Below are 12,476 nucleotides of genomic sequence, written 5' to 3' on the forward strand. Positions count from 1 at the left end.
TGGATGGGTGGATGGATGGAACGAAGGAAGGATGGATGGATGGATGACAGACAGACAGCTGGAAAGATGGAAGTATGGAAGGACAGAGAGAGCTGGAAGGATGGATGGATGACAGATGGACAGACAGACAGCTGGAGGCATGGATGAAAGCATGGTGGGACAGACGGAAGCAGAGACAGAGAGATGGAGGGAGGCATGGATGGATGGATGGATGGATGGATGGATGGATGGATGGATGGATGGATGGATGGATGGATGGATGGATGGATGACTAGACGGATAGACAGGGTAGAAGGATGGATAGGTGGACGGACAGAGGGAAGGACAGACAGACAGACAGACAGATGGAAGGACGGCTGGACCGCCGGACCAGCGGGCGGATGCGCGCGCACGCGACCCCGCTGCGCGCGTGCGCGCCTCCCCTCGCGCGCGGGCCGCCCCGCCCTCGGCGCCCATTGGTCGCTGCCGGGAGAGGGGCGTGTCCCGGCGGCGGCCCCCGCGCTGCCATTGGCCGCGCGCCCCTTTGTGTGCCGGCCGAGCGCGGCCGCCGCCAGTCGCCGGCGCGTCCGGGGGGCACAAAGGCCGCAGCATGGTCCTGGTGCACGTCGGATACCTGGTGCTGCCCGTCTTCGGCTCCGTGCGCAACAGAGGTACCGCTCCCAGCAACGCGGGTTCGCGTCCCGGGGCCGCGAACGGCGGCGATGGGGGGGCGGCGCGTCCCGGGTCCCCGGCGGCAGGAAAGGGGGGCTGCCCCTCAGCGTCCCCCTCAGCCCACCTCACCCAGCCCGGCGGCATCCCCCTTTCTGGGGCGCCAGCCGCCCCACACACGCCACGTTTTGGGACCCCCCCCTCTCCCGCCCGCACCTCCCGTCTCCGCTGCGGTAGATCCATTCCCCCCTCCCCCCTTCTCCCGTTCTTTTACGGATTTTATTTTATTTTTTAATTTACCCTCCCCCCCACCCCCCCCCAACCCCTCACCGTAGCCACCAGGCCATCCCAGCGTAGCTGTAGCCGATAACAGCCATTTTTGTACCTCCATCCTGTGTAGTAGCTGAGTTACATTTGCACTGTAAATTCCTGTTAAGTGGATTCGTTTTGCTGTGGTCGTCGTCGCAGAGTGTCTTTAGGGTGGGGTGGGGGGAAGACGCCCCCAAATTGCGGCCGAACCCACAATCCCGGGGCGGCCGAGGTTTGGAAGGGACCACGGTGGGATCATCCGGTCCCACCTTCCAAAAAAAAAAAAAAAAAAAAAAAAAGAAAAAAAACCAAAAAAAACCCCAAACCCATTAAATTCGGGGAGGGGAAGCGCAGCGATTGGCGATTGGGAAAATCGGGCTGGCAGAGGGAGTTGGGGAGTGGGATGAAGCCGCCGCTGGCGGGGGGTGCAGCATCCCTGTCCCCGCGGTGACACCGCTGTCCCCTCGGGCATCGCCCCCGGCCCCGTCCCTCCCTGCAGCCACAAGTGTCCCGTCCCGCCGGCACACCCCCCCAAAAAACCCCCCCAAAACCACCCGGGCTGCCCAAAGAGACGACTGGCAAAATGGTTTTCCATTAAACAGGGATAACATTTTTTTCTGCTGTGCTAAATTACTTCCTGTTCTTATTTTGTGGGTAATTTTTTCTGTACCGAATATCCTTTGGTTGTGTATCTCCACCTTTTTTCTTGTACTAAAACTAAAGCATGGTCTGTATTTTTTTACATTACCTAGTTTCTGATGTAAATCTCTCTGTAGAGACATACCCTGCTGAAATGTAATGTGCTGTAGCCTATACATCTGCTCAGTGTACGCTGCTTTTGTTCTGTTGCCCTTCCATAGCATGGTGGGCCTTGCCTTTTTGTATTGTGTGCATGATGACATTGTTACACACGATTCCACTAATACTAATATACGATCTCTCAATAAAGAAACTAGTTTTCCTATATTAACCTAGTGTGCTTTTTCTATTGCTGTTTTCCCATTTATTGTCGTATCCTGCTGTTTAGATTTTTTCCTTGCTTTCCCCTCATCGTGAGGTTTGAGTGAGTGGATTTTTTCTCCCTCGTAGAACAGATTTGGGGGCTTTTAAATACATTTTCCCGCCCCCACTTCCTATCCCATATCTACCCTCAGCATTATTCTGTGTGTACATACTCCCCAGCGCACAGTCCATGTTGCTGTTGTGCCGATGCAGAATTCTGGTTTTACCGCAGAACAGCCAAAAAAAAAAAAAAAAAGTGTACAAATCCAATCCCTCATCATTAATCTGAAAAAATTTTTTTTGATGAAGGGTCTGCTGCTTATTCATTCTAGTTACAACATTACACCTTCCTTACCGGGCTGATCCCTCTGTACGGATGGGGGGGGAATTGTTTTTATTTTTTCGAAACTCCCTATTAACAAGAGGTAAACCAACCTGTATTTAAATGGAGGGGAAAAAAAAATCCCCCTCTAATCTTTAAGCTGCATATTTTAAACATATACATCCCTGCGAGTGCCCTGCCCACCATCTGCCATGTGAGAAGTTGCCGTGCTTCGGTCCCGCGGCGACTGGCACGCTATAAATATCTCCACTAGACCCCTGCAAGGCAGGGCTCGTAAAAACGTCCCAGCTGCTAATGTTGTAACTACATTTTTTTCCTGCTCGAAGCCTCCAGGCCCACCATCTTCTGAATAAAAACTCGATTTTTGGTTCAGGAGAGAGAAAAAAAAATAATAAGGGAAACTGTGAGGTTGCGAGAAAGTCATGGGGAGCCTTTAAATATTGGAAGCATGGAGGAATGGATGAATTGCGGTCAGCGAGCAGTTTTGCTGCGGCTGCAAAGCGATGATAATAATTGTGGTCACCTCTCCTTGTGCCTGCAGCAGACCTCCTCTCCCAGGTCTGCAAATCGGTCCTGTAAAAACCTCCCCGTTTTGGCTTGGATGCCACGAGGAACTGAGGGAAGTCAGGGCTCCCAAAGCCAGGCGATGGGGCTGGGAGGGGAGGCGAGGGGGGGAGCATCTTGTCTTTAATTACATTTCCACAGAAGCGGGGTGGGGGGGGAGACGCAGGATTGGTGATTGGTCTTTAATGAGAGGAAGACAAATTCAGGAGGTCGGTGGCTCCCACCCGCTAAAATTTCACGAGGAGCCGCTGGCAAACAAAACAAAAGCCAGTGGCTCCTGCAGCCCGCCCTGCCTTTACCCCAGCATCCCTCCCAGAGACGCATCATTTCGCAAGGCTGTGCCTTTTCCACCTCTCTCCTAGCTCTCTCCTGAGTTTGGTTGGTTTTCTCTATGAACATTTATTTATGATTTCCTTCTCCATATTTCCTTTTCCGTGTACCTCGGTGACTGTTTGGCCATCCTGTCCCCCTCTGTATGAGCACCGGTGGGGTGCCCCCCTGCTCCCCCCTGGATGTAGTGTATGCCGTGGCCCTTTGTTCTCGCTCCATCCTCGCCCCGGGCCAGCGCTGAGCTCCTCCGTGCCTGACACGTCCCCATACACATCCCGAGGAGGGAGGCTGTGCTTCTCGCTTGCATGAAGGGAGACATGCATGCCTGTTGGGGCTGATCATTTTCCAATGTGATTTTTTTATTATTATTATTTTCTCCCCCTCCCGCCCTCTCCTCTCCCCACCCCACCCCCTTTTTTTTTTTTTTTTTTTTTTTTTTTTTTTTTTTTTGGTTTTGTTCTGTTTCCTTTTCTTTTTAAATTCGAACCCCTTCCTCCCCCCCGCCCCAAATCCCACACCACGTGAGACAATGAGATTCGGGTTATGGCGTGGAGGGAAAAAAAAAAAAAAAATCCCCCTTCTCCTCTCCCCCACCCCAAACCCTGACACGGATAAACCCATCCCCTCCACAGACACCTGCCGGCAGCTGCCCCTTTGTTGGGAGTGGGGATTCACTGCAGCGAGTTTAACAACCCCCCCAGGTCTCCCTCTGCAAATTAGCCCTGCTACAGAGCAGGGCTGCCTGGTCAATCCACTCCAAGGATGCCTTGGTAATCTAATAATGCAGAAAACTGCTGGGTTAATGGCAACTTTTAAAGCAATTTATCATCCGCATCATATTTTTGACCTGTCTTGTTAGAAACACATCCATACAAGAGGAAACATCCCCCCCTCCTCCACCTCCCAGCCTTATTAGTCAGTAACCACCAGGCTTTCATAGCTCATAATCCATCAAACTCATCCACATTTTAATGACTTAATTCCTTTGACACTCTTGAAAAGCCACATTTGAGTCCTGAAAAAGCCACCTGGTACAAAGAAAAAAATTTTTTTGTTTGGTTTTTTTGTTGTTGTTGTTTGTTTTTGGTTTTTTTTTTTTCTTTTTTTCTTTGGTTTTTGTTTTTATTTTAGTATCACGGGCTGAGGAAATCCAGGGCGGGTCACGTGCTGGTGGTGCTGCTGTGGGTGTGGAGGCACATGCAGTGATTTCTGTAAAGCCTAGACATCTCCCCAGCACCAACCTGTATCTCTGGGCTCCCTTAAATAACTCCTTTCAGTAACAGGGAGAAGGATAATCCCAAACACGGACAAAATGAACTCTGAGGTTCATTTATGTAAGGGCTGTGTAAAGGTCTCACGCCCACCTTGCGTGCGTTCGAGGATGGCAAAAGGGAGCTGGACTGATGGGTCTCTCACACCATGGGGTTTGGGCTGGTGGCACAGCTTCTATCCTTTTTAAGAGAAACAAGTAGTTGGTCACGTTTTGCTCATGCTGGGAATTACCAGCAAAGCCTAAAGAAAGCTGATCTGGATTTACCTTGCTGAGCACGGATCTGGCCCCATGGAAGTGTGTTATTTAAGAACCGGTGAGTTGGTGCACGAGGGAGGCAGCAGCAGAAGCTGTGAAGCCCGGGGGTGGTCGGGGGGGTGTGTCTGCCACAAAACCCCGGAGCTGCTCTCCTGGAGGGGGATGGAATGCTGAGGACACTGTGGGGACACGGCCCAGCCTTGCTCAGGGTGCCCCGAGGAGAGAGAGTGGGTGTCCTCGCAGAGTCGCCCCGAGTCCCCCTCCCTGACCTGTCTGGGAGGACTTTACTAGAGTAAGTCTTGAGTTTAATCTTTGCTGTTGCTTCAAACCCTGCTCAGCTCCGTGTTAGCTGAAAGGGGAGGATGGAGCATGGCTGGGGCAGGTGCTGCCCCAAAAGCTGTAGGAGAAACGTTCCCCCAGGTACCTCAAGGGAGCAGGTGGGGCATCCAAAACTGGCTCCACTGACCAGGGGGATGATGGTGGCAACTGCTGGAGGTGCATAGGTGGAAGGACAGGGGAATACAGCTATTCTGGGAGTAGCAAGGGCATGGGCATCCCCTCCCACCCCTTTACATTGGTTTAATCCCAAACCATGCACTGGGGCCACCTGATGTCTAAACTGCAAGATTCTTATTTCCTGAGGTGTTCAAAAAGGGATGGGCACTGCAGCAGGTCAGCAGAGAAAATCCTTTCCCACCCTTAACCTGGGCGTGCTCGTTTGGGGAGGCTTTAAATTAATGAGTGAGAAATCCAAGGGGAGATTTGCAAAAGGTCTCCTCCTATGTTAACTTGTCTGCAATATCTGAAACGCCCAGGAAGAGAGTTTGTTTGACAATTGGAAGAGGTGTGATGGCATGGCCAAATGCTGTGACTCTTGGGCATCTCATGGTATTTGGTGTTCCTGCATAACCCTGCAGCTCCTGGAGCTGGCTGATAGCACGAGGCTTTTCTCTTAAGGGTTTGTACTCAATGTGGAGCTTCAAGCTTCTGCTTGTGACAAACTGGGTCCTCAAAACTCACAAATGTGCACTCAGCAGGTGTTTCAGCTGATGTGGGGGTTCGGGAAGCAGAAGGGGGATGTGGAGCTGCAGTGGGGCCAGGGCAGGGACCTGCAGGAAGGCAGGGAGAGTGGGAACAACACCCAGTGGGGAAAATGGTAATTTTCTCCCTTTTTTGGTTCAGTCTGGGGAGATGGAGTGGGTTGGTCTGCAGTTCAGGTTGGCAAAGTGGTTTCCCAAGCAACTCTGCCCAGGACTCCATGGGAGATCCACAAGTTAAATCCTTCTGTGGTCTTGTCTTACTCCTAAACCACCACCTTAGTGAGAAAACTCTGTCTTCTGAGAAAGATTAAATTCTCCCTCAAAAAAAAAAAAAGAAGAAGAAGAAGAAGAAGAAAACAAAGAAGCAATCACTCCTATTGCAACAGGTCCTGGTGGTGGCAAGGACTGGGTACCTGTGCTGGAGCAGTAGCAGCCACGATGGAGGGAAAGCAAACCCTTTTCTGCTCCATGCCTCCTCTCCACCTTTTCTTAACCCTTTCTGCTCCTCCTCTGCTCAGTTTTGCAGTCTCCCAGGACCTTTTCTCACACATTTTCCTGCCTGATGGTCCTTTGCATTTCCCAGCCCAGCTGGATTGGGCTGGTTGGCCCGTGCTGTCGTGGATCCCTCTTGGTAAGTGTCCTTAACATCTGTTGTTTTCTCTCCCTCCTTTCAAAGGCTGCAAAATGTGCCTGCAGGAAAACTCTGTGCGTGTGGCTTGTGGCTCTTAAATGACCATCATGTCTTCATTGGCTTGAGGGACTACACCCAGTGGGGCCAGCAGCAAAGAAGGGCAGGAAGCAGCAAAGGTGCAGGTTGTGAGGAGGAATAGTGAGTAAGGGGCAGCCCTGTGGGCTGGGAGCCTGTGATGTGAGGGCACAGCTGTAGGGGAATGTTAGGGTGAGGATTTTGGTAGCTGAGGGAAGGATCCTGGTGTCTCTGTCTGTCTCACCACATCCCTGTGGTCCCAGCTTCTCCCAGTTTAGAGCCCTGCATGAAGGTGACACTTCGAGGTGTGGGTGACCCTCAGCTCAGTCAGAGCCATTGGCTGGTGCTGGTTTTCCTCTTTTTCCCTCCCTCTGGAAGGCTGGAGTGGTGCTGTGGAGCTGTTAATGTGCACCACCCCTCCATGCCCTTTCCCAAATGGTCCCAAGAGCTGGCGTGTCCCTAAACAAGGAGAGCACCAGGCATGGGCACCTTCTGGGACTTCTTTGAGCAGGACTGATGGAACTGGACAGCCCTACCAAACCATATGTCCAGCTCTGGAGCTAAGAATGGCTGTGGAAACATTCTCTTGTCCTTTTTCCCAGGCTGGGAGGGGTCTCTGAAAGGCATTCAGAAAAAAACATCCCTGAGGCATCTGTCTTGCTGCAGCTGCTCCCCACCCTGTGTTCCTCCAGTGAAGGGAGGGACTGGGAAACATCCCTGTAGCAAATGTGCCCTCCTCAGCTGTGCTTCCTGTGTGTCTCTGGGATTCCTCATTCTCCTGGTGGCATCTGACTCCTCCTTCAATCACACTGCTAGATCAAGGCGCTGGTATTTCCCACAGGAATTTGGTTTTTTTGGAGGCTGTGGGTGCACGAGGAGGCGCCACTCATGACCACTTGCTCAACCAACTAGCCAGTTTCTGTGCTGTCTCTGCTGAAAACTGGGCATCTTACAGACAAAAGGAAGCTTTCTTCAGTCTTTTTTAATTTTTTTTCCTTTTTTTTTTAATAATATCAGATGAGGTGCCTGTATTTGCCTGTGTGCCTTGGGGCAGTGCAGGATGTTTGTCTGGTCCATTCAGGGCTGACCATCATCAGCTGGTGGGAGCTAATACTTAAGCAGTCTCTCCTGAGGGCCCCAAACCTCAGTGAGGAGCAGCTGGAGCCTGAAAGGAGCTGTGGGTTCATGGTGAAGCTGCCTGGATACCCATCTGGCAAGGTCTGTACTTGTTTGTACATGCATAACCTCCCCCCTCCAAAAAATGTCCTCAGCTTTTAAAAAGAGTTGCATGGCATTTATACTGGGGTGAATAAGATGAGAATCAAATCTCATTCTCAGTGTGTTTTTATCTTAAAAGAGAGGGGGAAAAAAAAAAGTTGGCAGCAAACTGGCCACAGAGTAAAGGTGTTCTGTTTGCCAGGAGGGTTTGGTGGTGCAGTTATCTTTGCAGAGACTATTGGGGTGTGCTAATCCCCTGGTTTGGCATTTGCAGTTAAACTTGAGCAGGAGCCTTTTAAATCTCAGACAGCGTCTGAAGGTGATGGGGGTGGTGATGCTTCAGGAGAAGTGTCCATCAAGCCTGGCAGCTTCCACAACCTCCAGGCGGAAAATACCACTCATTTGCCTGTCAGGAAAGGAGCTGTAAATCTCATGCAGATTACCACGCTTCTTGTTGTGGTTTGCTAAATCCACATCTCTCTCTCTCGTAGCCCGGCCTTTAATATTAATATCTTTAATTTCATTTATAAATTCACTTATCAGCTTTCATTAGTCATTCCGTTAATGATCCCAGGCAAGAAATTTGTCATTTGACGTCAAAAGGCAGATTAAGGGACTTCTAAAGCCTTGGGAAACGGCTTCATGCTGCACCAGAATTATAGCGGTTGGCATACGAGGCTAATACTAGGTGTAATTTGCATCTGCTGCTCAGGGGATGAGTGATTATTTTATATATTTAGCAGAAAACAAGAGAATTTCGTAACCATGAATGGTGTGCTACGTTTCCTTCAAACTCTGCAGTGTTATGAATCACTGGGCTATAAACATCTTGTTTGCTGGCGTGCCTGGTTTCGTGTGAGCACGGGGGGGATCCTGACAGCTCCCCTCCTCCTTGGTGGGGTTTTCCTAATTGAAATTAAAGAGTTTCCCTCCGTGCTAGGAGCTGGAAGGGACAGGGAGTGGATTAAGTTTTGCTTTGCCAAAACTGAGCGCCTTTGGTCACTGAGCTCCCCTGATGGTAGGTGAGGGTGTTTGGGAGGTTTTGGAGATGGGTGTCTAAGGCATGAAAAAGCAGGGGAAGAAACCTCACAATATTTGCTCAAAACATCTAGAAAAGAGCAGGGCTGGGCTGGAAATAGGTGAGGTGTAGCAGCTCCAGGAACTGGTCCCTTCAGGTCCATCAGGATGAGGCTTTACAGATGCTGGGAGCAAGCAGCGTGTTGGGAAAGACCTTATCTTGACCAGCTGTTATTTGTGATATCCCACAAATCTCCTTAGATAATGAATGAGGAGGCTTCCTGCACAGAGATAGCTTGACGTTAGCGGGCTTGGGGTTGTTTAAAGTTGTTTCTTTTTTATAATGAATGCCTCCTTTCAGGCAACCTATAAAAAAGGCTGCCTTCCCTGCTGGGCACCTGCAAAGCCCATTGGCAGCCCCAAACTCTCTCCTGCTCCTCTGTGCAGAGCCTCCTTTGAGATCAAAGGGCTACAGGCAGATCCTCCAAGAGCCTGAACGGAGGAAATCTTATCAATTGTGCACCAAAAACATTTGGGAAGCTGTTTTTGATCAGCCCTCCTTGGTCTGAGTGGGATGACCCTGACTGGATGCCAGGTGCCCACCCAGCTGCTCCATCACTCCCCTCTTCAGGAGGGAGAAAATAAAATGGACAAGAAGTTGTTGAGCTAAAGTCAAAGAAATAAAGCAGAAGTAAAGCCTGCGAAGGAAAATAGAAGAGTTACACTCTATTTCCCATCACCAGGTGATGTCTGGCTACTTTCTGGGAAGGAGGGATTAAAAATACTTGTAGCAGATGGTCTCTGGGAGCCAGCCATGGTGTGACACAGCCCCAGGGCAGGGCCTGTCCCCTGGGCTGGCACTGCTGAGTCCCCTCCAGTGCTGGGGACAGCTCTGGGCCCCTCAGGACAAGAGACCCCGAGGGGCTGGAGTGTGTCCAGGGCAGGGAACGGAGCTGGGGAAGGGGCTGGAGCCCCAGGAGAGGCTGAGGGAGCTGGAAAGGGGCTGAGCCTGGAGAAAAGGAGGCTCAGGGGGCCCTTGTGGCTCTGCACAAGTCCCTGACAGGAGGGGACAGCCGGGGGGGTCGGGCTGTGCTCCCAGGGAACAGGGACAGGAGGAGAGGGAACGGCTCAGGATGGGCCAGGGCAGGGACAGGGTGGATATTGGACAAAATTCCTTCATGGAAGGGGTCATTAAGCTTAGGAACAGGCTGCCCAGGGTGATGGTGGAGCCCCATCCCTGGAGGGATTTAAAAGCCATGTGGATGTGGCACTTTGGGACAGGGGTAAGTGTTTGCCTTGACAATGCTGGGGAGTGTTTGAACTTGATCTTAGAGGTCTTTTCAGCCTAAATTATTTGTTGATTCTGTACCTTCCCGAGTGTATCAAAGCAGCAGCAAAACCCATCTCTATCCTTAATCTGCTGCTCAGCTTTGCCTGACTCCCTTCTGCAGGATATTGACCAGTGGTGGCCAGACTCTTGCCTCCGAGGTTTTTCCTTCAAACTGTGAGCTGAAAATTAGGGTATGGCATGGATATTGGGCCCCAAGGCAAGGGATGTCCTGTCCCCACAGCACCAGGGGAGTCCATGGGTGAGCAGTGGGTAGTGGGCCAGCAGCTTGGCTGGTGGCAGTTCTATTGAACTGAGTTGCCAGGGACTAGAAAACAAGAATATCTGGTTTTGATGATGATGATTATTTTCCAGTTCGCTGGCTGAAAATTTATTTTCCTGGTTTTAAATTGTCCTTGAGTTTTTCAACAAAATGAAAGGGTGGGGAGAGGCTTTTAAATGGTTCATTTGAAGGGAGATGAAATAGGCCACAACCCCAGAAGTGAAACGCTATCTTATGACACAAAATGAAACAGCATCAGCTGGATTGAGGGAATCAAACCAATTCATCATGATTTTTGGGTTGGGTTTTTCATACACAAATATTTCTCTCTGACATAATTTTTTCAGTGTCTTAGAGGTGGTTTAGGTGTTTTGGGAAGCATACAATGGTCAGGAATAGAGTGCCTTTGTGTTCTTGTACTGTGAAACCATTAAATTTATTTAATCAACAGAAAGTGCTTTAATGCCTGAGATGAGTCTTGGAAAGATGTGGGAGGTCACAAAACGTAGCTGGCCCTGTACAGAAAGAGGAAGGTCATGTCAGCCCCTGCCCCTCCCTCCTCCTCACCTCCAGTGGCATCAAGGATGTGTTTCCAGGCTTGGCAGGGGCCAGAGGTCGTTTCCAAAATGACAGCGAGAGTGGAAATCCTGACCAGGATGTGTCACCACTGCTCTGCTCCTCACTGGTCTCACCCACCTCAGTCACTGCTCTGGGCTGGGGCAGCCCCACCTCGAGTGCTGAGGGCACTTTTGGGTGCCACAACACAAAAAAAGGCATTAAACTATCAAAGAGCATCCAAAGAAAGCCACAAGGATGGTGAAGGGCATTGAGGGGAAGCTGTGGGGGGAGCAGCTGAGGGCACTTGGTGTGTTCAGCTGGAGGAGACTGAGGGTAGGGCTCATTGTGGTCTTCAGCATCCTGGTGAGGGGAAAAGGAGGGGCAGACACTGACCTCTGCACTCCATGAGCAGACAGGACTTGGGAAAACAGCATGAATGGGAAATTTAGGTTGGATATCAGGGAAAGGCTCTTTCCCCAGAGGGTGCTGGGACTGCCCAGGCTCCCCAGGGAATGGGCAAATTCCCAAGGCTTCCAGAGCTCCAGGAAGGTTTGGACAATACCCTCAGGGATGCACAGGGTGGGATTGTTGGGGTGTCTGTGCAGAGGCATGGACTCCATGATCCCTGTGAGTTCTTTTCCCACTCAGGATATTCTGTGATTCTCCTCCAGCCTGCAGATGCCAACAGCACCTTCTCCACGGCCTTGTGACAGGAAAAGCTGTCTTTCAGTGTGATTTCAGTGAAAATCCTGGGTGATTTGTCACAGGAGACCACAGAGGCACCCTGGAGGTCAGGACATAGCATCTCTTGTCCTGGGTCACCCACAGGGAGAGTCCTGTACTGCCAGATCCAGATGGCTGTGGTCCTATCCTGGTGCTCCTTCTGGATGGTGCAGTGGTGTCCTGGGAATAGAAAATATTGCCAGGAGGATCGGAAAAAATAGGATGTGTGTCAGGGAGAAGGAAGGCATGTTCCCTTGGACAGAAAGCAGTTCCTCCTGAGAGGGCTTGGGATGCAGTTAGGGAAGCCAGGTATGTTTGCTGGGTGTTCTCTCTGTTCTTCCTGCAACAAGTGATTTTTAGCCCCTTTAGGAAAATCAAGGGACAAACCTCCATATCCGGGAAGCTCACAGCAGTTTTTGGGGTATATTGCAGTGGCTCTTTGTGGTTTAACCCCATACAGCCCCTCACAGCCCCTCACTCTGTCCCCTACCACTGCGGCCAGGGAGAGAATCAGAAGGGTAAAAGCAGGAAAACTTTTCAGTGAATTGAGATAAAGGCAGTTTGATAGGGACAGCAAAAAACGTGCACATGAGCAAAGCAAAACCAAGGAATTAATTCAGTGCTTCCCAAGGTCAGGCAGGTGTTCAGCCATCTCCAGAGAGCAGGGCCTCCTCCCACATAACAGTGGCTTGGGAAGACAAACACCACCACCCCAAACATCCCTCCCTTCCTCCTTCCCCTCGTTTTTATATTATCTTCACCACCGTAGCCACACAAAAAGCAGAAAAGGCCTTGGCTCTGTGCAAGCCCTGCTCAGCAATAACAAAAACATCTCTGTATTATCAACCCTGTGCTCAGCACAAACCCAAAACACAGCCCT

General features: G+C 50.8%; 1 protein-coding gene across 1 annotated transcript in view; it reads left to right on the forward strand.

Annotated features, from left to right (window-relative positions):
• The first annotated feature begins 543 nt into the window (after positions 1 to 543).
• ARK2C (arkadia (RNF111) C-terminal like ring finger ubiquitin ligase 2C) overlaps positions 544 to 12,476 on the forward strand; it is a 51,297-nt gene continuing 39,364 nt past the window's right edge. Inside the window, exon 1 of the mRNA XM_066338740.1 lies at positions 544 to 650. Coding sequence (XP_066194837.1) covers positions 590 to 650 — 61 coding nt within the window. The 5' untranslated portion in view covers positions 544 to 589. The remainder of the gene's footprint in view (positions 651 to 12,476) is intronic.

Source organism: Sylvia atricapilla, chromosome Z (assembly GCF_009819655.1).
Source record: "Sylvia atricapilla isolate bSylAtr1 chromosome Z, bSylAtr1.pri, whole genome shotgun sequence".
Lineage (NCBI taxonomy): Eukaryota > Metazoa > Chordata > Aves > Passeriformes > Sylviidae > Sylvia > Sylvia atricapilla.